The sequence below is a fragment of the Momordica charantia genome, assembly GCF_013281855.1.
Source record: "Momordica charantia cultivar OHB3-1 chromosome 5 unlocalized genomic scaffold, Mcharantia_2.0 BLBB01000005.1, whole genome shotgun sequence".
NCBI classification, from domain to species: Eukaryota; Viridiplantae; Streptophyta; class Magnoliopsida; order Cucurbitales; family Cucurbitaceae; genus Momordica; species Momordica charantia.
In genome coordinates this window covers 21,379,297-21,403,828 of record NW_028275163.1, presented here as the reverse complement: position 1 = coordinate 21,403,828, position 24,532 = coordinate 21,379,297, and the positions used below count along the sequence as shown (strand labels likewise).

Sequence of the window (24,532 nt, the reverse complement as noted above, 5' to 3'; positions counted from 1 at the left end):
TGACTCCGAAGCAAACCGAGTCAATTCTTTCAATCCCAATTAGCTCTGTCTTCACAAATTCCCAAGCAAACCAAGTCAATTCTTTCAGTCAGTCCCAACTAATATGTCTGCCTTTTCTAATACACTTTGTACTCCCACAGCATACTTTTATCTTTAACGCCTGCATAATAAATGCTTTGAGGTGGATAAAGATATTTACCATTAGGCAACTCTCGTGTATCCTTCATTTATCCACTAGGTTTGGGTCAGGACCATTGGGTCCTATGAAGAATAGCTCTGCCACCTCCGACGAGAAGATTTCGTGAACTCCTGCTATTTTTCTAATCAACAAATTTGCATCCTGACAAGAGCATGTTTGAGCTACGAAAATCTGATCTTTGTCCATTAATCTCACCTCAACAGGAATAAAGTCGCGGTAATTTCCTTCAACCCTAATAGCAACCTCCACATAGACAATCAAACTCAAATTATTTTCGGGCGTAGTCCAAAAAGCCTCCAAAAGCATTACCTATTGGTTTAAATTAATGTTGCCAAGCTCCATAAATGCATTGGAATATTTTTTAATCTCACCCACTCTCCATGATAAGGGACCACACTAATCCTTCCATGTTATGTGCGTCCCAAAATTCCCATTTAATTATAAAGGGGCCAAAAGTCACCCAGTCCCTATTTGAGGCAAATAGTCTCGCCAAATCTTGGAGTTGCACTTTAACAGTCTTTACAAGCATGAACAAGTTGATTATGAAGTCTTCTTTTAGTTGTTCTTGAAGAACCTAGAGGATCCTTCCCAATCATCATGGAAATCTCTTCTTGTTACCACTAATGTCTTTGGCCAGTTTGGACATCTAACTTCACTACCTATTGTGCCTTCTGCAGATGAATGTTAGTAGGGCCTTGAGTGTGGGCATTATTGGCTTCCCTTTTCCTAACGACATTTTTTTTGAATAAGAAACAAACTTTTCATTGATAATATGAAAAGGAAGAAAAAAGTTCAAGGATACAAGCTCCTAAAGGAAGCGAAAAAGGAAAAAGAAAAAAAAACAAACAGCACATAGAAAACAAAAACCCATAAAAATATGAGAACTGAAGCCCAAGAATAGGAGCTGAACACTGATTACAAGAAAGCTCGCCAAAACAAAGGACAGACGGCTGAGGAGGAATCCAAAACCATCACTTAGCATAGGATAATCTGTTTCTTCTTCCTGGATCCTTTTGGATGGTGTCATCAACCCATCGAGGACACTTTATTTCTTATGGAAGTTGGGGCCTTGCATCTTCTGGATCATGATAATTCAAGTCTTTCTTTGAAAGATGTATAAGAAGGTAGCTGAAGGAAAAATCGGATGTCTCTGGGAGCAATTTGAGGTTTATAGGCACCTCAAGTCTCTTGGTTTCATTGTTGGAAAGCCTAAAGTTCCTTGATCTGTGAAGGTGTTAGTAATGGCAGTGACATTTCTCCTCGAAGTTCTATTGAGAACAAAGGAGCATGGGATTTGGAATCAGGAGATGAGAGTTGATCTCTGAACTATTAAGTTCCATTCAGCTCATTTTATATGTTTTTCTTCCACACAGCAAGTTTAGAAAGTCTTCTCCTGGTGACCCTTTTCTTTTTTTTTTTTATAGGAAACAGAACTTTTCATTAAGATAAATGAAAATATAAACCAAAAACACGGGCATACAAAAACAAAGCCTAGGAGGAGGAACCCTTCTTTGGGAAGGGACTCCAATCCAAAAGAATAGAGTCTAACTGATGATTACAAAACAATTTCGAAACCGAACCCCATAAAGAAACATTTAATTTGATGAGATACCAGACCGAGTCTCCATATCTCTCCATCCTCCTAAAAATTCTATTATTCCTTTCCAACCAAATACCCCATAAAATCGCAAAAAGAAAAAAAAAAAAAAAAAAAAAAAAAAGTCTGCCACAAAAGCCTCCCTTTCTCGCGGAAAGGAGGAGACAAAAGCACTTCCACCACCAAATACCCCATCCTCCTAAAAATTCTATTATTCCTTTCCAACCTAATACCCCATAAAATCGCAAAAAGAAAAAAAAAAAAAAAAAAAAATCTGCCACAAAAGCCTCCCTTTCTCGCGGAAAGGAGGAGACAAAAGCACTTCCACCACCATAATCCCCCAATCTCTATGATGAACCCAAGAAACCCCAAAAACCTGGAAGAACCGGCTCCAAATGTTCTGGGAGAACTTGCACTGCCATAAGATGTGATCGAGCTCCTCAAAGTCTTGCTTGCAAAGAACACACCAATGAGGCCCCAAGCAAGAAAGCTGCTGGAGACGATCTAGGGTATTTACTTTCCCAAGTAAAACTTGCCACACAAAAAACTTGATCTTCTTTGGAATTTTCACTTACTTTCCAAAGAGAGGTAAACACTGGACCAACCGGGGAAGAAACTGGGGAGCAAAGAAGTTTAAATAAGGAGCTACAAGAGAAACCCAAAGACGGACTCGGGGACCCAAATTTTATGGTCTGCTTGACGAGGTATGTTCAATTATTATAAAAAAAAAAGGGAGCTCCAAACAATTGAAGTTACTGACAATCGATTTTCGAAGATATCTAAATATACAATTATGAAATCATTGTTATTCAATCCAGCAACAAACTTATAAGAAATGGAAACATATGAAGAAAATCACTACATCCAACTATCGTCACCTACAAAACAATACAACTATAAGCTACTAAGATATAGAGAATGGATGCATCTCATACTGCCATTACTGACCTTCACCATTGTATCCCGCATAAAATCATACTCAAACCTCTTCAGCTGAAGTTGAAGGACTGGAGGGAAATCAATAAACAAGACGCCCTTCTTAGCTTCCTGAAAGAAATATTTACTTTATGCATGAAAACAAAATTAAAAAGATTTACCGCCTGCAGATAGCTCAGGAAGTTGAACTATCTCGTATTTCTAAATAAATGCTACGATGATTCCAATTCCAACTCTTTCTCATGTTGTTTGCATAAACTATTTTTTATACCATAAACCAAGCCAACCCTAGATAATTCAAACGGCTATGCAATTAGTGGATGTTCCCCACCTACTGATTTCTAAAAACCAAAAAAATAACATATACAGTAGTATGATCTTTTCAAGACAACAATAGTCGTTTTAAGGAAGTATTCGAAAACCAACAATAAAATTTGGAAAATTATCTGGAAAGGAATTGAGCCACATATAACCCACTTGATTGGTTGCTGATTTTTCAGATGAGAAAAAAAACACAAATGAATAAAAAGAACTATGCTTTTATCAGAAACAGCAAAAACAACACCAAAATAAGAAATAGAATTACATCAGGTCTAACTTATCCTGACATAAAGCCTCAAATTTTCTTTATCATAAAAAAGCCACAATGTACAAAGAAATACACTTCAGATGTGGTATTACCCTTAAACAGCCACAAAATAAAAATAAATACACGTTGGCGGAAAGAAATAATAGAAAAAGAGCTCGAGTTAAAGGCTTGACTCAAATCATCAACAGTACGAACCTGCAAGCCATGTTCTTCGGCATGATACTTGTTATCACCCTCAAGACGTTCAACTTCCACGTACTTATCAAACGAAGCATAGACATCATTACATCCTTTCACATCAAGCTGGAGATCTACAAAATCCACCCCAAAAAAAATCAGCTAAAAGAACTTTAATGAATTCAAATTTTCAAATAATGGTTTTTAAACCAGAAGTACCATAAAACGATTCCTTTCTTGTAGATTTGTAGTCAACATTTATGCATTCAATGTAATTCATGTGATGCCCCTCAAATAACTGCTGTATTGTCCCCTCCACAACAGTTCCCTGGACCAATAGAATAATTGCAAAAGAAAAGATAAAAGATAGGAACAAGTCAATGCATATAGGATTGATTATATTTTTATAAGCATTCATCAAAGAAATAAATCCAAGTATATCCTGTACTCGTACTGTACCTTCATTTTATCTTCAAGCTTTTCACACAAAACCCTATTGAGTTCTTGCACATCATGTTGCATAAAAGAATCATAAGTATCCCATCCAAATGACTTAGTAAGTTCTTTGGTTGCAACACTGCTGGCATTAAATTGAAGTTTATAGAACAGACTTTGAAGAGCCAAAGGGATGCTTCCTGAAGGCATGTCATTCTCAGTTGTTGGCATATGGTAAACAGCCTGGATATACAGAATAAGGAATTAAAAATGCTTCATAAGACAAATATAAAAAAAGAATATAGACTTTATCCAACCTTTCTGAAATAAGGTATATGGTAAAGTGTCTGAAGAAGAGAATTCATGTAACAAGTTGCCCCTTGGTTCTTAAGTCCCACATATCCAGTTTCTTTCTTTGAATCATATGACCAGTAATCAAGAACCTTACGAACCAAAACCTCAGCTTCAACAATACATGTGTCATTCACAAGGTACCCTCGACTAGGATCATAAAGATCACTAAGAGGCATGAATGATGTAAAACCCCAATCGCTTTCTCTAGCATTGAATTGATGTTTTGTGTCTGCATAATTAAACATGAAGCGCAAAAAAATATATTATTGCTCAAATCCCAAACAATAAAGTTTGCATGAACATGTGGTAACCCTTTCCCTTCATGCACAAAATTCTTCAATTAAAAGCATGATCCTACATATGTAACAAGCCTCTTGTCAGTTTACAAACGCATTAAAATGGTAAGCAGTTGGAGGTAAAAAATTCAATGAAAATAGAGATCATAATGTTGACTAATTTGAGTGACAAGATTCTTGAAAATATTAGTTCTTTTGTTTTATTGGATAGGACTTCTTGAAAGTTGAAAGCACTATTATGGCCATGGGAGCGCATCATTAATAGCATAGAAAAAAATGCTTAAAATGAAGGTAATCCATGGTTTTATCTCCACCAGCCAAGAGCCAAAGAATTTATATCTCTGCAACGGTAATCTTCAGTCAATATATGATACAAAGTTTTGGGGAAAGAGAAATAAGTATCTTTGGTCCTAAGAAAAAAAAAGCATAAATTATATGATTATTAGGCTTCATCTGCAAAGATGGATTGATGCTTCTTGGATAATGAAAGGATAAGTAACCAGACGTATACAAAAACATAGCTTTCATCTATAAACACCAATAAGTTGTTTCATAAATATGCAAGCTAACCACAAATAGAAAACTTTTTAATACCTTTCAACTTCATAGTCCTAAATTTATGGTTCACTCTTGACCGTTATAGATTTCAAGGATCATGATATCATACAGGATTTGCAAGAGTAAAATATTTTCTCAATTCAGCCATTGCAATATGCTTAATTAAATACATAATTCCACAATTTTCAATCAGACAATTACTATGTAGAGAAGTTCACAGGCAATAAATTCAATAAGCTAACAAAGAAAAAGACCTTTGTGTACACTCAAGAAGTTGACCTCAGTATTATCAACCTTTTCCATACACATGTTCATTTACGAGAAATAGTTTAATTTGCAAAACTTTCCCACATAAGAATCTAATCGTAGAAAAAATCTTATTAGCTCATTAATGATAAGAACGGATCATATGCCATCATCATTGCATACAACAACTTGAGATAAGGCTAAACTAAGGAGTTGGGGTTGTCGGTTTGGCTGCAATGTTTTTCCCCCTTACCATTGCCATATTTGGGTATGCACCTAGGTCATAATCCGTGAGATTTTTCCTTCTGGGGTCCGGCTCTAGATAAGATTTACAAAAGATTTTCATCTTGGACGAAAGCCTTGTGTACCCTAAGGGATAGGTTCACTTTGATTTAGATTCTATTGGCTGGCATTTCACTGTACATTTCATTGCCTTTCAAAATCCTAGCATCAGTTAAGGTGAAGTTGGACAGGATCATGGGAATTTTTTTAGTATGAAGGGTTGAGTAGGGAAGTAGCTCACATTTATTTAATTGGAGTTTATGTCCATCCTTCTGAGGAGGATGATCTGGACTCTGGAGATTGTAAAATGTCAGATGTAAAAACATTTCCCTTCTACCAATGGCTATCTATCGCTTTTTCCCTTCGAACCTCAAGCCTTGTAGCATAAGTTAATTGTTAGTATGAGATTCACTCCATTGGTGGGAAGTCCTAATCAAAGTCATTTGGGCACCTTGAGGAACTCAAGAAAGCTGTTTGTGATGCCGTTTAAGCACTCTGGGGAGGATCCTTGGCTTCAAAACTGAACACTACCCCCTTAACAATTTGCCTTATTTATTTTATATCCCTTTCCAAAAATTTCCAAATTTATTTGGATAAGGAGAGAGTTGCCTTCTTTTGACTTTCATATTGGAAAGCCTTTCTTAATATTCAGATTGATGAGTCAGCTTCACTACTATTTTCCAAATTATCAACCTCTTTCCAGGTACAGTAATCATTAAGTGGCTAAGTGGTCTATATATCCTTTTGGCATCATCACTCGTAAGTCGGTATACTGTATACATACATCTAATTTTCTTCACCTCCATCTTTGGCGCATTGATTTTTCTCTAAAACTCTATAATATATTTGTAGGTCAAATATCATGTGGTGGCCTAGTAGAAATTGGAGCTAGTGAATAAATTAAGAGACTCAGAAAGTGTGGGTTCAAACTATGGTGGCCACTCGCCTAAGATTTATAATCCTACAAGTTTTCTTGGCAACCCAATATTAGTAGAGTCAATTGATTGTTTCGTGAGATTAGTCATGCAAGATGGCCCAAACACTCCAAAAAATATATATAGTATCTTTTTTATATAATTGCATTTAAATAAACATAAAACTTATTTACGCATGAACTAGTTAGGAAAAGTGGGGAAAACACATGAAAGCTAACTGGCCATGCTTCAAAAAGAGAGCAAAAAAAGGAGAGAAAATCACAACCAGTCAATAAAATTTTTGTAGTGCTAATTTTCATCTAATACTCAACATATCAATATGCCAAAATAAGGTTGTAACAGAAAAGGTAAATAAATGGCTTGGAAGATTATTGTCATTTCGATTCCACAATTTTCATATGCCAACATAGAGGCAGTTCGAAATTGATGTTGATATATAAAAGAAAAGGCTCTCGTTCTATAAGAGATTAAAATATTGCCCTCACAAGCGAATACAAGTACACAAATAAAAATAAAAATAAAACATTCTTCAACATGTTAAAATTAATAGTGAAAAATAAATAAATTCTCAGATAATGGGAAAGTAAGTAGTTACCCTTTCGTATTGAATATTTTTTATGGACCTGATTAACCACAGCCAAGCTGAATTGTGAATATCTACTCCATCCATACGGCAACGTTGCAGAGTCTGCAACATCCAAATACATTGACAGGTGGTCCACGTTGTTTCCCTTTGGAAAAACTAATATCCGCCTGATGAAACCAACCAACTCAGATCAACAACTAGCTACAGCACCTCAATGGCGCAAGTTACAAATTTGGAGATGAAATACAGAACGTACCATTTATATCCGCCAACAGCAAATACATCAGAATAGTACTTTTTCATGTTTAGTCTAGAGAAGTTCTCAATTCTCCACGTAAATTTTATGGGTGGGGGATCCTCCACTTGCTGGTTCTCCACGGTGCTAGAAGGCTCCACTTGAGCTGCTGCAAAGAAAACAATCACATAAATGCAGGAAAAAAAAAATATATATATATATATCAATGCCCCAGTACTATATGGGAACATCATATGATAAAACTGAAGTTACGCCATAAAATAAAACCCAAAACAACCAATCTCCTAGTGAATTATAAACGCATTAGCTTAAAACCCAGCGCTAACTAAAAAGATCACAAAATTCAAATAGTAGACTAGTAAGCAGGGTGAATATAAACCTTCCATCGGCTGAGGACCCTCCACTACTACATCCGAATGCGGCACAAGCATCTCCTCGTCTTCTTGCTGAAAAAATAAAAACGCAAATCAGATCTTTCAGACGACGAAAACTTGACCCCACAAAGATTCAATCGAAACCCTAGAGCTATAGCAATTAAAGGAAGCGAGTTATTGAATTATCAACTCAATTTGACGTCCGAACCAAAATCAAAACCCTTGCGATCATAATTCAAAGAACAGCAAACACACAACAAAAGGACGACGAGTATGAAAACAATAAACAAGAACAGAAACTGAGAAAGAGTAGCTAAATTACATCAAGAGGTGGAGGAGTCATCATAGTCATTGATGAAGAGAAAATGACAGTCCGATCGACGAATCACGGAACAAGGAAAAGACGTAGAAACTTCACACAGTAAGGGGAAAACGAAGGAAAAGAAAAAAGCCTGCAGCACTCGAGAGAGAGAGAGAGAGAGAGCTGGTTCAGAAGAAAAACCAACAAAAAAAATAAAAAAGAAAGGAAAAAAAAAAAGGCCGTAATTTTACTTTGTGAGGAAGGGACGTGGATGGTCAATAAAGAAAAAGATGAGGGCAAAATGGGAAATTAGATGGCGGCGTCACAAAGTTCCGCTGCAGATACGATATACAGTAGTATGAGAGACCACCATTAAGAAAATGACACGCAATGAAGGGACTTTCGAACAGATGACGTGGCATCTTCGGAGAGTCACGTGCGTGTGCACGTGCTCTGGCTGTGTCTGATTTATTTTCACAATATCTCTACCTTTTTCTTTATTGTTTATTATTATAATCGTTCTTTTTCTTTTTCCTTCTTTTCTTAATAATTATTTTTTTGACTGTCTGTGAATTTGCAATTAATGATAAAGTAGTGAAGTAAAAGGTCATATATATTTATTTTTTCTTTTTTTTCAGAGAATGTAGTAAGATTTTGAAACTCAAAATTTTATTTAATTTTGCATTAAATGGGTGCCCAATTATTATCTAACATTCACTTCACAGTCACTGCGGTCAAATAATTGGATTTCATCCCACATCTGGTGTCAATAAATCATGATATAAATTTATATAAAATAAATAAAGTAAATAACAAATTTAAAAATAAAAGTGATCGAATTAGAAAATTTGAGATGCATGGTGAATTAGAATTTTGCATTTATGTCTTTAACTTAAATATTCCCACATGTATTATTATTATATTTTTCACAGGACAGTACAATTATTCATATATAATATAGATAAGATGACAATCCTGAATTATCAAAATAAGAATAAAAATAACAAACCTGGTTAATAATATGTTTTTTTAGTTTGAACCAAACAGCGAAGGTAAATTCTAAATAATTTAGAAAGAATAAGTTCAAATGATCATTGTCACCTATCCAGATTTTTAAATATCCTACGAGTTTTTTTTTTTCAACCAAATGTAGTCGAAGTGTGTACAAATTGGTCCGGACACTCAAAGTTGTCAAAAAACAAATTTTTGTTTTGTTCAAGAGAATTCAAACCCAACAACCTTAGGTCGAGAATATATGTCTTTGAGTTGTACTCAAGCAGTATGTTATTTACTTTTCACATTCACGAGTGTCAAAACGAGTTTATGGACGTTTTTCATATGATTATTGCATGACCTAATGATTAGTGGATACCATGAAGTTTGAACTCATTATCTTACAATATTTTCACCTATTTTTCACGCGCCTTAATGTCATTAAGAAAATTAATGGTAGTCAAATTTAAGATAATTGTTAAAACTAAGACTTTCAATTTTTTTCATACATACGTTTAGGATAATTGTATAAACACTAATGAAGTGTTTTGTCTAACAACAATAATAGCTTCTAAGCGTAAAATTTTCAAAATCACTCACTGCGTAACCAAATAATGCTAGATAAATAAATTTGAGAAGCTCTTAAAATATCCATTAAATTTACTCTAACTTCTTAGCCGAAGTTATTGAGATCATTGGTGAGTTTAATCGTGTTTTAAAAAGAACACACTATGATGTAACTAATTATACAATAAATTAGTTATGGGTTAGTGTAGCCTATTTGTCTATAAATAGGAAGCTCTATTTGTATCCTCTCAAGCATTAGAATAAAACTTCTCTTCTCTCATTTTGAGACTACACTAAGTTGGTATCAAAGCGACTCGAATCCTCGGAATGGCTGGAAAAAGAAATTTCCCATCCACGGTCAAAGGTTCACTTGCTGATCAAGAGACAGAGTCTGCCGCCGTCCTCTCTCCACGAGCCACAGCCACCATTTGATGATGGTTGAGGGGGCCGTTGAAAACCTCCAAAGAAATGTGGTAGAGATCCGACAAATTCTGAACGTGATTGTAAATAAGCTAGATGATATTCAATTGCATCAAGAACAGCCAATAGGGATTCTTGGGAAGGGGAAAAAGGAGCAGGGCATCGAGATTCATCATAATGGACAGCAACCAATTCCAAGATTGCCGCAAGAACCTTCCCCTACTCAAGAACCTCCCCATGTTCCCCGCCAAGTTCAAGACACCCAACGACCACTTATTCAAGAACTCCCTTGTGATAATCCAAGATTTATCCCAGATGTAGTGTTTGCTCCCTCCCAACAACAACAATTTAGGCGTGGTGATAGTCCTCACCATCGACGCCATGGCCGTTTTCCCTGGCACCAAGATTATCAAGATATCTCTTCCAGCGATGAGGAGGAAATTCCTCAGTGGGGGAACGATCATCGCCAACACAGGTGCCAGCGGCGTTATAATGGGGAACCAAGTGACTACAAAATGAAGGTGGACCTCCCATCCTTCGACGGAAAACTAAACATTAAAGGATTTTTAGAATGGATTAAAAATGTAGAAAGTTTTTTTTGGATATATGAATACTCCAGACACAAAAAGGTGCAGCTTGTCGCTCTAAAACTAAAAAGCGGTGCATCAGCTTGGTGGGAGCAATTGGAGGTCAATAGACATCGGTTTGGTAAAGCTCCTATCCGCACTTGGGAAAAGATGAAGAAGCTGATGCTAGCCCGTTTTTTGCCTATCAACTATGAGCAGATATTGTATAACCAATATCAGGGCTGTCGACAAGGAACCCGAATGATTGCAGACTACACCGAAGAGTTTCATAGATTGGGATCAAGAACCAATCTTGGTGAAAATGAGCAAATACCAAGTTGCAAGATTCATCAATGGGTTGTGGTTAGACATCAAAGAGAAACTTCAACTTCAACCGATTGGATACTTAAATGAAGTCATTGCAACAGTTGTTACTGTGCAGGAACAACAAGCCAACAAGTTCAAATTCAATATCAAAGGAGGGTGACAAGCGACAATCAGGTTAGTACCTTCAAGAAAGGCTTTCTTTCTACTGATCCATCCTCTGTGCAAGCCACTTCTTCAGGGTCTAAAAACAAGAATGGCGAGGAAGTTAAGCCCAGTGACCCCCCTGGCAAGAAAACTACTAATGTCTATAATCGACCAACTTTGGGCAAATACTTTCGGTGCGGTCAAGTGGGGCATTTGTCCAACGAGTGTCCACAACGGAAAACGCTCAATATAATTGATGACTCGTTGGATCTTCACCTCAATGAGTGTCAAGATTCAGATGGAGAAATCACCTATGTTGAACTTGATGATGGTGAGCAGGTGGCCAGTGTTCTTGAACGCATTTTATTGACACCAAAAACTGATTTGGCAAGCCAACGACACTCCCTTTTTCGCACACGGTGCACGGTCAATGGCAATATCTGCAACATTATTATTGATAGCGGAAGTACAGAAAATGTGGTGTCCAGCAGTTGGTTGCAACCTTAAATCTCAAAGTTTCACTACATTCATCCCCTTATAAGGTAAGTTGGATCCGAAAAGGGGGGAAACTTTGTTTAATACCATATGCACGGTTCCCCTCTCTATTGGAACAAGCTATAAAGACCAAATAACCTATGATGTGTTAGACATGGATGTGTGCCATATACTTATAGGAAGTCCATGGCAGTATGAATTTGTTTGGATGGGAAAGACTGTGGTCTTGCTTCCCATCACAAATTCTAATAGTGCCAAACCAACAGAATCATCAAACTTGTTCCATATATGCAGTGGCAAACAACTGCTTTTACATCGATCTAATACTTTTTTAGGGATGATTGTGAAAGACTTCAACTCCTCCACCAACGATCAAACTTCCCCTATACATCCCTCCATACAGTCCCTTTTAGATACTTTCCCCACAATCCTACAGCCTTATAACTCCCTACCACCCTTAAGAGATATACAACACCATATCGACTTATTACCCGGTGCCACCCTCCCTAATCTTCCACATTATAGGATGAGTCCAAAAGAATATCAGATTCTCCACGACCAAATTACTGAACTCCTAGAGAAAGGCCACATTCAACCTATTCTAAGTCCATGTGCGGTCCCAGCTCTTCTCACCCCAAAGAAGGACAACTCCTGACGCATGTGTGTTGACAACCGGACAATCAATAAGATCACCATCAAATATCGTTTCCCCACCCCACACATTGGAGACTTACTGGATCAGTTAGGCAGGGTCAACATTTTTTCAAAAATAGACCTTCGCAGAGGTTATCATCAAATAAGAATCCGCCTAGGGGATGAATGGAAGATAGCCTTCAAAACTAACAAGGGTCTCTTTGAATGGTTGGTCATGCCTTTTGGGTTATCAAATGCCCCAAGCACCTTTATGAGGCTCATGAATCAGATTCTCCTTCCTTATCTCTATAAATTCATTGTTGTTTACTTCAATGATATCTTAGTATATAGTAAAACTAGAGAAGAACACCTCACACACCTACAACTTTTATTTTCCACACTAAATGAAAATAACCTAGTCATAAACATAAAAAAATGCTTATTTCTAGCAATGGAAATCTCTTTCTTAGGTTTTATTTTAAGTGCTAATAGAGTAAAAATGGATCCTTCCAAAATTAATGCTATAACAAATCGGCCTCAACCACAGTTTATAAGAGCCATACAGTGCTTCCTTGGAATAGCATCCTTCTATAGAAAACTGATTGTTTAAGAAAACGAAACTTTAAATGGGATACCGACCAACAAAATAGCTTTGTCACTCTCAAACAAAAACTTACTCAAAGCTCTGTCCTACGCTTACCAGATTTTTCGCAACCTTTCGAAGTGGCTGTAGATGCTTCCGGTATAGGAATAGGGGTTGTCTTGTCACCAAACCAACACCCCATTGAATACTTTAGTGAAAAGCTTAGCCCATCCCATAAAAAATGTAGCACATACGAGCAAGAATTATATGCCCAAGAACCCTTAAACAATGAGAAAACTATCTATTAAATCAAGAGTTTATACTATTTACCAACCACTTCTCCCTCAAATTCCTACACACACAAAAATCTTTTAGCCGAATGCATGCCATCTGGTTATCATTTCTTCAAAGTTTCGACTTCGTAATAAAACATAAAGATGGTACGCTAAATAAAGCTGCAGATGCCCTTAGTAGGAATGGAAACCTTCTGACCTTACTAAACAGTGAAATTACAGCATTCTCTACCCTACCTACAACTTACGATAATGACAAAGATTTTCATGAAATATGGAATACATGCACCAACCACAATGACTCTGGAGATTTCCATCTAGTTAATGGCTATCTCTTTAAAGGAGATCAACTTTGTATTCCACACACATCCTTACGAGAAGCTCTCATCAAAGATTTACATTCGGGTGGCCTAGCCGGACACTTTGGAAGGGATAAAACTTTAAATCTAGTGGCTACACGTTTCTTTTGGCCACAACTCTGGAAAGACGTATTTAGTTTTGTCTCAAAGTATTTTATCTGCCAAACCAATAAAGGAACCAAACAAAATACTAGCGTATACACACCCCTCCCTATCCCCGAGACAATTTGGGAAGACTTATCAATGGACTTCGTGTTATGACTATCACGAACTCAAAGAGGATACGACTCAGTTCTCGTTGTCGTTGATCGTTTCAGCAAAATGGCTCATTTCTTGGTATGTAAAAAAACAGTTGATGCTGTTTATATAGCTAACCTTTTTTTCAGGGAAATTGTTCGCCTATATGGCATCCCAAAAACAATTGTGTTAGATAGAGATGTCAAATTTTTTAGTCATTTTTGGAAGATACTATGAAAGAAGTTTGATACCTCTTTTAAAATATATCACTACTAATCATCCACAAGCGGATGGCCAAATGGAGGTCACAAATTGAACACTTGGAAGCCTTATCCGATACCTTTGTAGCGATAAACCAAAACAATGGGACTTGGCCCTTGCACAAGCAGAATTTGCATTTAATCACATGCAAAACCGAACCACAAGGAAGTCCCTATTCGAGATAGTCTACACTAAACTTCCTAGGCTAACCGTTGATCTGACTAACATTCCATCTTCTATTGATGTTAGTTTAGAAGCTGAACAAATGGCGGAAATAATATAAAAGTTGCATCAAGACATACACAAGCATATTGAAGAAGCTAATGCCAAATACAAAGCAAAAGCAAACGAGAAACAACGGAAAGAGAGTTCAATGAAGGCGACCTAGTCATGATATATCTATCCAAATGTCGACTACCTATCGGGTCTACACATAAATTACAAAAGAAGAAATTCGGACCATATGAAGTCCTACAACACTACGGTCCGAATGCATATAAAATCAACCTTCCCTCAAATTTTAATATCAGCTCTATCTTCAATATTGCTGACTTCTATTCGTATGAAGTACCAGACTCCTTCACCTTGGCACCCTGACTCGAGGACGAGCCTTATGTTAGGGGGAGGGAAATTGATGTAACTAACTATACAATAAGTTAGTTATGGGTTAGTTGTTTAGTTAGTTTACCTTGTTAGCTTAAAAGCCTTTAGTGTAACCTATTTGTCTATAAATAAGAAGCTCTCTTTGTATCCTCTGAAGCATTAGAATAAAACTTCTCTCTCAATTTGAGACTACACCACACTACTAATAAATTTTGAAAATGAGGTTCATTCAATTTTTTTTTTCCTATTATCGCTTTTTTAAATCTTGCATTCAATGATTCTCTTTTATCTTTGGTTTAGAATAACATTCTTATACAAGAGACAAAATTATCTTTTATCTTTGGTTTAAATAACATTCTTATACAAGAGACAAGAGCAGAAGTTATACGAACGAAATCAAACAGAAAAAAAGACCCAAGTCCAATAACCATCCTATAAACTTTAATTTATAACAATTTAGTCAATTGCAAAACACGCAAGTCCAATAACATTCGTGTTCTACCATCTTAGATCTCAACCAAAAATCCAAATGAAACAGACAATTTCATTCACCCAAGTCCAATAATGTTTTAGTCTACAAACTTTAATTTATAACAATTTAGTTAGCAACAATTTATCACTATAGTTTAAAAATGGCAACAATTTAATCTCTACCATAAAAATCTCATCTCATCAAAATTAAGTGTCGGGTTTTATTATATAAAAATTTAGTATCTTTTTAATTTATAAACACATTGACCTCTTATTAGTTTATCGATCTATAGAACTCTATCAATTTTTTTTAAATAAAAATATTCTATCAAATCTAAACAATCCAAGTAATTTAAAGTGACCAAATTGTTACATAGGAACTAAATTGTAAACAATTTAAAAGTACATAAATTTAATTGTTATAAACTAAACTTCAAGAACTAAATCGTCAACTAAATCAACCCGTCTAAAAGTGAAAATCATTATCGACTTTTTCAAATGAATTACAACCAACTAAAATTCCTGCCCGAGTTATGCACAACTCCTGAATCGTCACATAATTCAATCATACCACGGTTCTATCTTGGACAATTACAATCCACAAAATATATGGATCGATTAATGCTACTCAAAATCTGATTATACAAAGTAAATACAAGATAAATAACAAAGCTGATCAGCAAAAAAGAATGATCATTATACTATCATTATCATAATCACAGGCTAAATATTGCAAAATGAAAGGTGTCATACAGGAGAAAGAGAGGTGGTATAAGAACTGTCACAATACTTTAAACCTTTTAAGAAACCCGAGCGCAAGGATGGCGAAGTAGTCGCTTCTGGAATTCCAAAGGTATAGCCGATAAGTTGGACGCCTTCACTTGCTATGGTTGGAGAGTCGGATTTGACACTTACGGATCCAAGAGCAACATTCAAGCCAATTGAGAGAGGGTCTGTAGTGAAGCTGAAAATCATCCAAAATTATGCCAAGCATCAGGAACCAAGCAGAAAATGCCCATCCAGACAGAATACTACTAAGATGTTCACTTAAATTTGAAATGAGTTCTACTTATTTCTAAGTTAAATGCCAAGTTTAATCTTAAACTTTTAGAGTGGTGTTTAAAAGGTCTCTGAACTTTCAATTTCAATACTGTGTCTAATTGATCCTCAAATTTAGTGTCTAACAATTTCAATATATTTTTTTTAAATAAAAATATTCTATCAAATCTAAACAATCCTTTTTACAATAAGGACTAAACTATTACAATCGGTAGTTTATTACAAACTTTAAATTTGACAAATAGATTAGGAACATATCATACACAAAATTGAAAAGTCAGGAATTCATTAGACATAAAACTGAAAGTTTAGGGACTAATTATAAAATTTAAGCTTAGGACCTCTATTGAACACTTTTTAAAGTTCAAGAACGTATTAGACATGATCCAAAACTTCGGGACTAAATTTAAAATTAACCTATTCCATAATAGGGAAAGTGAACAACAGAAGGAAAAAAAAAGTTAGGAAGAATAGTGGATTATTATTATTATTTTTGATAACTAAGAGTGGAGTTTTAATCCCCTATACCTGAAGCACAAACATCCCCGCGGACTTGGGAGACATAGAATTTTTAGTATTAAGCTCACCCGAAAGTTTGAACTTGAGACTTTTAAGTCGATATGACAAGAGACCTCAAACCCTTGCTAATGGGGCCGCCCCTTGAGGGTTATAGTGAAATTTTTTTAAATAAAAATGCTCAATGAATCATTCCATTTTGGGTTGATATTACCCAAGCAGAAAGGAAAAAACTACCCAGAAATCATACCTGGCCTCGAAGCTTCTTCCTTCGGAACCCACTGCAGCACATACACTTGAAACAACCCATGGTGGAATATATGTATCACTAATTTCAAGGTTATAGGAGACACCAACAGATGAGGGTAGAGCGGATTCGCCATCTTTTGATGTGCATCCTTTAGATGCAGCGGCAATATGGTTTGCACTTTTCATCTCCTTGTATTGGACCTATAAGAACAAAGCAATCACCTCTTTTCCACAAAAAGTAGCCACAGACGCCTAAAAACCTTTATAGAGATGTCAATCTTATAAATGGTAGGGTAGAAAAAGGGAAAAAACATAATATTTCAGCGGTGGAAAAATGCTCTCTTGTAACTATCCATGATACTGGAACAAGCACCTCAACAAAAATGTTATTCAACTAGATCAACAAGTGAGGGCTTTTCTAACAAGTTTTTCTTTTTTGTTTCTTTTTTAAATAAAGTTAAAACAAGAAGGCGTGCTGCAGCAAGCATTTCTTGCACTCAGTGATGGCACTTCAAACTTTCTAAAACAAGGCTTCACAATATAAACCCTATTGGCTATGCCATTGGTTTTTTATGGTAACGTTCCAACCCTTCAATGGAAACTATATCTTGTTTCTGAAAAAGATACAAGCTGCAACATTGGCTATGTCACAGATGTGATAACACAAAATAATAAATTAGCTCCACGTACCTGAGGAGAATGAAGGGCAGCATTCTGAAAGGGAACATGAGATAACAACAGAGGAACGTCCATGCCAGCTAATGAAGTCAAGAAAGATCTGAAGACAATAACTAAGTAGTCAGCCATATTCAAAGTGAACACAGATCCTGTTATATAAGTAACTTTATATTAGAAAAATATGAATCCACATCCTGTTTTTATCAAGTTAGCCAAAGCACTTGTTTATTTACCTGTAATTTAACAGGATATCATATAACCCTTGCACATCTTTATTGTCACTGAAAAACAGCAAAGATTGAGAACTCCTATCTACATCAGAAAATGAACGAATACGTCGTGTCTGGAAAAGATACATGATCATTTTTATTAGCAACCTCAAAAATTAGGCCCAACGCCACAAATATTTAATTCACAAAATTTGCATAAAACTGTTACCAGCTGCAAGGTGTGACTTGTGAGCTTGCCTACGCTAAACTGATTACCTTGGAGGGTTGTAATTTACACAAGGAAAATCAAGTCCGTAAAGTGCTAGCGCTAGTTTTATGTGAAGTGAATACAGTATTTTGAAACGGTTTGTACATGTATACACATACACAATATCAATGGCAATAGCTCCAACACATTGCTATTAGATTACGACCAGTTATCCAAAAACCACCAACCACTCACCATATTGTTGCTCGATGACAGAAAAGGTATATACCATATCTAACTTAATCAAGAAAAATGACGGTTTGAAATGAATACATATTCAAGGGAAAATAAAACAAGGAAAAGATAACATATATAAACCTGTCCCAAATTATACTTCTCTATCTCAGAAAGTTCAACCAGATCTTCAGCGTTAACTTGCTCAACTTTGGAACGACAAAGAGGCATTGAGAAACAAACATCCTGATCCAAATTTAAGAACAATAGGGAAACCAAATGTTATTGAAAGCTAAATTTATGACAATAAACATAGAGCAAGCATATAGATAGGTTAGTTAGATAGTCACCTACAACAGACTATTCATATAACAGAGTGCATAAATAACATATCTAGGTGGCAATTTAAAACAAACAAATAAAGATATTTCAAAAGTACAGCTCTGAGCAAAAAAATTTCATTATGACAAACTTAAGTTTTGAAAATGCTTAACAATTTATCTACAAATGAAATAAATGCACCTTCATTATCACCCATATTAGTTCAGAGTTCTAATTTCAATTGTTACCATTATGTATAATGATAAAAGGTTCAACCAGCAAAATAGAATCTCTGCCCAAAACAACAATAATAAAACCATTGTTTGAAATGTAAATAAAATAAAACTTGTTTCTATCTTAGCTATTCCTAAATGAAAAACAGGGGAAATGGGAATAAAAGGTTAAATCTTACATGCTCACTCAAAATAGACCTCAAACCCCTTGTTGACTGGGACAGATATGCATTGCACAACTGTTTGTTGCCCCCCGAGGCATCTCTACTTGTAAACATAACCACGAATTGGGATGTACAAACTGAAAATTTCAAAATTAATCAACCAATCAGGTATAACTCAATAATGACATTTGTCTGGCCAAAGAGAAACTATATTTGACACTGGCTAGGAGCAAGTGTTTACTGATATTGCAATACAAAGTGTATTGGGTCAAAACAGTATCTGAGAACCAATTTGGAGCAACGTGATGATTGCTAGCAGCATTGAAATATCATTAAAACAGATAGAAAGATACAATAACACAAAATCTACAATCATGATCTGAGAAAACTTTTACAACATCACTGAAGGTAGTTACCATAAAAAATTCTACAAATATTATTCCGAAGCATATAATAAAGGCTCTGAAATGAGTCCTCCCAAGCTAGATGACGTCTGCTAAGGAACTCAGCTTCTGATGCTGCATCATTAAAGTTTAACCCGTGAGTATTTTTTTTACACACACAGAGAACAAAAGCTTATGTTTTACATATACCAAACCTGCTGCTGATGAGTTTAAAACTGAAACAAGAGAAGATGGTATGGTAGATTGAGGATAAACCCATGAATGGAGAACTATAGAGCTACAGGCTTGAGAAGCTGATGGCAGTCCTGCACTACAGTTTCTAACTTGATCCTGAGAACCAATTTGCATTAGGAACTGAGGCATAGAAGCAGACACGATTGTCTTGTGGATCCTAAATTTGGGAACATGCAGAATGGTCAATCAATAATGACCAACGTTCAATCTCTATAGTAGCAATAGAAAAAAGTACTTACCACATTAACAAATTTGAGAAATAAAGGAAGAAATAAGCAGATTGTCAACTTTAATCATATTCATGCTACCCGTAACTGGATATAATATCATAAATTCATAATAAAATCTCTTTCTAAAAGCTAAATAGATTCCCATCATAATAGAACCTGCAAACACAGCTATCTCAGGATAGTTTACAAATGCTTCTTAAGGAATTTAAGGAAAAAAAAACCTCAGGAAAGAACAAGAATAATTGTCGAACAACTCTAAAGAAAATAAATCACAAGAACTTAAGGTCGTTAGATCAAAATCAAATTGTATGGAATATTCAGAACACTTCAAAGAATCATCTGTATCATCTCAAAAAAACTCGTCTAATTACCTAGGCTCTAGCCAATCAGTTTTCTCAAGAAAGAACTCAGAAAGTGATTAGCATGTTTTGCAACACATTCACTCGATGAAATTTTCAAGAACACCTTGATGTAATGGAACACTCACAAATTGAGTGAGGAGGAGGAGACCACCCGCATGCTGGTTTTTAAAGTAAAATCAAGTGGTGCCTTTTGACCTGGTATGCAGCTTTCAGTGCAGAAATCACTTGAATCAGTACATGAAGCATCGTTGGATTTCTTGAAAGAGTACGATGGTAAACTAGAAACTGCAGTGGTTTCACGAGCAGCAAGTCCTTTTAATGCTTTATCCTATACAATTGCCAAAAAAAAAAAAACTTTGAATGATATTCAGTATGAACTATAACAAGTCAAACATTGCTTCCAGAATCTACCATATCAATGCATGTCAAGCCTGATGATTTGTTACCACCTGACGAGAGCTCAGTGACACTTCGAAAGATACTTTGACTACTGTTCTCAACTGTTTGAGAAGTTTTAACAGTCCTATAATGAGCAACATCAGCAGAACCAACAGAGTTCCCCTTACTGCAAGCAATGATTAAACAAAGGTAACTCATCTTCTACAGAAGAAAAATTGGAAATCCCTGGAGTAAGCAGCAAGACATAAAAAAAAAGTTCTTACCATCGACTCGTAGCCAAATTTGAAAGCATAGATATATTCATGAAACTGCTAGCCTGCTCCACTGGACTATTTTCCTAAATGTTATAAAGCAATTGATATAACCTTAAATACAGTTACTTAAATACCTATAATATCAACACATTCTGCAACAAAACCTTTAAAGGAAGTTTACTAACCTCAGCATTATCTTTTCCAGATAAGATCCTAAGCCTAGATTTTTTGACTGGATATACCTCATCCATGCGTGTATCAATGTATCTTGGATTTCTAAGTAACACAGCCTTTTTAAGCCCATTGCCCAAAGCACTGTTGAAACATATAAAAATAAGAAAGTTTTCAATAGATAATTAATCGCAAGCTATGTAAATAAAAGATAATAAGTGTAAGTCTCACTTGTTAGAAGCAAAAACAGAGGAAGGAGATTCATCAAGAAGATCCAAATCACATGAACGCTTTAACTGCTCTCCCTGCAAAAGTTTTGAGTATTATATACACAAGTTTAAGAAATTATAATTCAATGGAACCACATTATGTAACACAACTTTATGAGAGCATAAGAGCATAGGGCACAAAAAACAAAAGCTTCATCATCTTATTTGAAATAAGTAGAGACTAGATAGGAAATGTAGCAAGAATCAGAAGAGATGCTTCATAATGCAGATAAATATTTACTTAATACATCATCTTATACCTCTCAAATTACCGGCTTTACTTGGAATGAACTTTTATAATAATCATCATATGACAGAGAACAGGACACCCTATTGTGATCTAAAAATTACTTTAGTTTACCACTATCTCTCAACAAGAACAATATACCAATTAATTGATTTTAATCAACTGAAGAATAGAGAACAAACAAAAACACAAAAATGAGGGGGAAACATCATAATTTGGAACCTGGAACCCCATGGTTTTTACCTTACAGCATAGTGAGCAACACTAACGCTAACTCACTAAGGAACCACACTAATGGCAAACAGGGAAAATCTAAGAGAAATATATAAAAAATGCCACAAAATGTCACAATGCCTGCTTTATTATATAAAGGTTAAATCATTTGGCATGTCAAAAGCTTACCCTTAGTTCTGATGGGGTCTTTCTTCTTATAGATTTTCCAGCCTTTTGAGCCCCTCCGCCAATATCACGAGAAGGTAAAGAACTTGGAGCAACAACTTTTGCCATACTTGACTGTTAAATATTAATCCACAGCTTCTCCGGTGATAATGAGTGGTAGCATACTACAGGCTACAGCTGATCACATCATCATGTCATTGAAAGATGGTAGCCGTAAAACCTGCGCTTTAAAGAAGTTATTTCTCTTATATGCATAATCCAACAAACTAAATTTGATGAAGTTCCAACAACTCTCCCGTTGTAAGATGTCCTTGAAAGATTAGAAACAAAGAAGTACCCGTTCAGAAACTCTTTCGAAATACAAAGACAAACTAAAATACCCAGTCGGAAACTCAATCAAGTAAAACCAATCATACTTGTATAGAACCTATTCAGTGGTTAAAATTTCAATTGCAACAAATTTTATCTCAACGAAGAGAAAAAGAAACGCGTAACAACATCACAAAGTAACAAATCTTCAGGCCCACAAATTACCGAATACAGATACTGTAATCTAGAATTCTACAATGATGAAAAAATAGCAAAATTCAAATGGATACGAAATCAACGATATTGAACACTTCAACAGGAAACGCCAGTAGACAAATCAACCATGGGATAAACGAATTTGTAAAGAGATCCCAGTGAAAATACCTTCAAAATGAAGCTCGATGAAGGGGGGGAGAGAGAGAGAAAGAGAGGGAAAGTGGGAGGGAGAGAAAAAGAGCGTGTGAAGGAGAAGAGGTAAGGAGAAGAGGAGTGATATTGAGGGAGGGAGTTTTCATTTCTTTCAAAAATTTCGTTTTGGTGAAGCGCTTTAAATTGGGGAGGGGGGGAGGAAGGGACATTAGAACAATTTCTATCCTAAAATTTGTCTCGTAATGGTTTGCTTCAGCAATTCTAAAAAACAAATTTCATACGAGAAAGAAGAGACTAAAACTCTAAGAATTGTATTTGTAAAGGCACACATAAGCACCTCCTTCCATGATTATTTAAAATGTAATGTACTGACTAATGTTGGCAAGTCGTCGATGATCCTAATTTAAAAAATAGCACTTCTGACCACTTAAATAAGTCATGGAGAAGCTCAAAAAGAAGTGTATCAGATTCTTCTCCTTCTCCTTCTCCTTCTCCTCCCTATTTCCCCATTATCTGACACTGTACCAGATTTCAAATGTTGCAGACTTTTCAAACGAACCCAAAAACTAAAAAAGAAATAAGGAAAAGTCAAGAAATGTCCCGAATGCTCAAATGCCTCCATCCATTATAATAAAGAAACCCCACATTGAAGATCAAAAAACAGAGCAGAAAGAAAGTAGAAATTAATGGAATTACCAAACACAACGGTGATACCCGATACTGTCCCATTATTTGAATGAAGAAGCCAAAAAAATCATAAAGGGAAGCAAATATTATAAAAGAAGAAGATGAAGCTTTAGAACTAACCACTCCAAAAAATCATAAAGGGAAGCAAATATTATAAAAGAAGAAGATGAAGCTTTAGAACTAACCACTCCCAATTAAGAGGACAGAGATGCGAGAGGAAACCAAGAAGTAACCAATAATATTGGATGAAGGAGAAGGGTAAATTAGGAATCGCAAAATACGAAAGTTATAGAGGAAAATGAGGAATACGTTATGGCCGGGGTCCTTATTCCTCCTAAAGCTGTTATTTATTGTATTGACTGGTAATGAGTTTCCTCCTTAAGCTTAAAACAGTGGAAGAAAAACGATGAACAGGAATTGAAGAAATCTCCAAAGACAAAGACATTCGAGTTTCGAAACCGATTCAATTCAAAGATTCACAACTCAATTATCAAAATATCACTAACAAATCCGGCCCTAATCAGAAAAAAAAAAGTTTCGAACATCGCTGCAATGATGAACTCGCGAAATCCTTAACCCAAAAATGCAATTACAACAAGAAATACAGGAAACGGCTGAACAGATTGAACATGAACTCACCTGAATGTGGAAGAAAACTCAGCAAATATCATAGATTATTCTTGGGAGAGAAATTTTCGAGGGTTTCATAGTCAAGGAGCTCTGAGTTTCCAGGGCTTGTCGTGCTCAATGTCTAATTTTAAAAAAGTTTTAGAAAGCTCTTTTTTTTTTCTTTCCAAAATTTCTATAAATTTCTAAGAATGTTTTTAGAAATTCATGTATTAATTGTCAAACACCGGGAAAATATAAAGGAGTTCTATTGTGCCATACTATTATTATTCAAATAAAAATATTTTTTTTATGTGAGTACGAACAATTCTAATTTATTTATCTCTTTATTAGTTACATCTTCACTCATTTCTCTCCTCTTCTATTTTTTATTTTCACTGCTATTTTTTTTGTACTTTTGTATTTTGTATTTTTTATACTTTTTTATTTTCTTCTTTTTATACTTGTTATTTTAATTTGAGGTTAAATTTATTCTATACTATTATCTTTTCCTTTGTTCTTCTGGTTACTGTACTAATTAATTATAATTGAAAATTTTTAAATAAAATTGTTAAATTTTTTTATTTTATTTTAAGATTTATTTCTAAACCAAAAAAATAAATAAAAATATATTACTTATAATAATTA

The 24,532-nt window shown here is 35.3% G+C and overlaps 2 protein-coding genes across 4 annotated transcripts in view; both read right to left on the bottom strand.

The window, feature by feature from the left end:
• The window catches only part of UBP12 (ubiquitin-specific protease 12), a 31,764-nt gene extending 23,435 nt beyond the window's left edge, over positions 1 to 8,329 (bottom strand). Inside the window, exons 1-9 of one of the 2 annotated variants that reach the window (XM_022295661.2) lie at positions 8,143 to 8,329; positions 7,826 to 7,892; positions 7,447 to 7,594; positions 7,200 to 7,357; positions 4,251 to 4,516; positions 3,958 to 4,176; positions 3,718 to 3,826; positions 3,517 to 3,632; positions 2,745 to 2,843 (exon numbers count right to left, since the gene is read on the bottom strand). In XM_022295661.2, the coding sequence (XP_022151353.1) occupies positions 2,745 to 2,843; positions 3,517 to 3,632; positions 3,718 to 3,826; positions 3,958 to 4,176; positions 4,251 to 4,516; positions 7,200 to 7,357; positions 7,447 to 7,594; positions 7,826 to 7,892; positions 8,143 to 8,172 (1,212 nt within the window). In that variant the 5' untranslated portion in view covers positions 8,173 to 8,329. The remainder of the gene's footprint in view (positions 1 to 2,744; positions 2,844 to 3,516; positions 3,633 to 3,717; positions 3,827 to 3,957; positions 4,177 to 4,250; positions 4,517 to 7,199; positions 7,358 to 7,446; positions 7,595 to 7,825; positions 7,893 to 8,142) is intronic. The other variant, XM_022295662.2, reaches the window with a different exon arrangement.
• A 7,335-nt stretch (positions 8,330 to 15,664) lies between these two features.
• On the bottom strand, positions 15,665 to 24,091 carry LOC111019341 (uncharacterized). 2 transcript variants are annotated; one of them, XM_088124167.1, is made up of 15 exons: positions 23,918 to 24,091; positions 21,917 to 22,223; positions 21,230 to 21,303; positions 21,013 to 21,142; positions 20,837 to 20,910; positions 20,586 to 20,739; positions 20,300 to 20,502; positions 19,543 to 19,739; positions 19,361 to 19,462; positions 18,960 to 19,081; positions 18,371 to 18,472; positions 17,809 to 17,918; positions 17,588 to 17,675; positions 16,899 to 17,098; positions 15,665 to 16,037 (listed from the first exon to the last, which is right to left on the bottom strand). In XM_088124167.1, exons 2-15 carry the CDS (start codon positions 22,019 to 22,021, stop codon positions 15,821 to 15,823), a joined length of 1,878 nt encoding a protein of 625 aa, XP_087980293.1. In that variant the 5' UTR covers positions 22,022 to 22,223; positions 23,918 to 24,091; the 3' UTR covers positions 15,665 to 15,820. The 2 variants fall into 2 exon arrangements, with proteins under 2 accessions (XP_087980293.1, XP_022151397.1); XM_022295705.2 differs by having other exon boundaries at positions 21,917 to 22,133; positions 23,918 to 24,090.
• Between the last annotated feature and the right edge of the window lie 441 nt (positions 24,092 to 24,532).

Bases quoted from the DNA above. Each gene is read 5' to 3' on its own strand.
- LOC111019341 (XM_088124167.1), bottom strand. From the start codon at position 22,021: ATGGCAAAAGTTGTTGCTCCAAGTTCTTTACCTTCTCGTGATATTGGC. The intron at 20,503-20,585 runs GTAGATTCTGGA...GCAATTGTATAG, and splicing joins GCTTGACATGCATTGATATG to GATAAAGCATTAAAAGGACT. The intron at 17,099-17,587 runs GTACGTGGAGCT...TTGTTCTTATAG, and splicing joins CTGCCCTTCATTCTCCTCAG to GTCCAATACAAGGAGATGAA.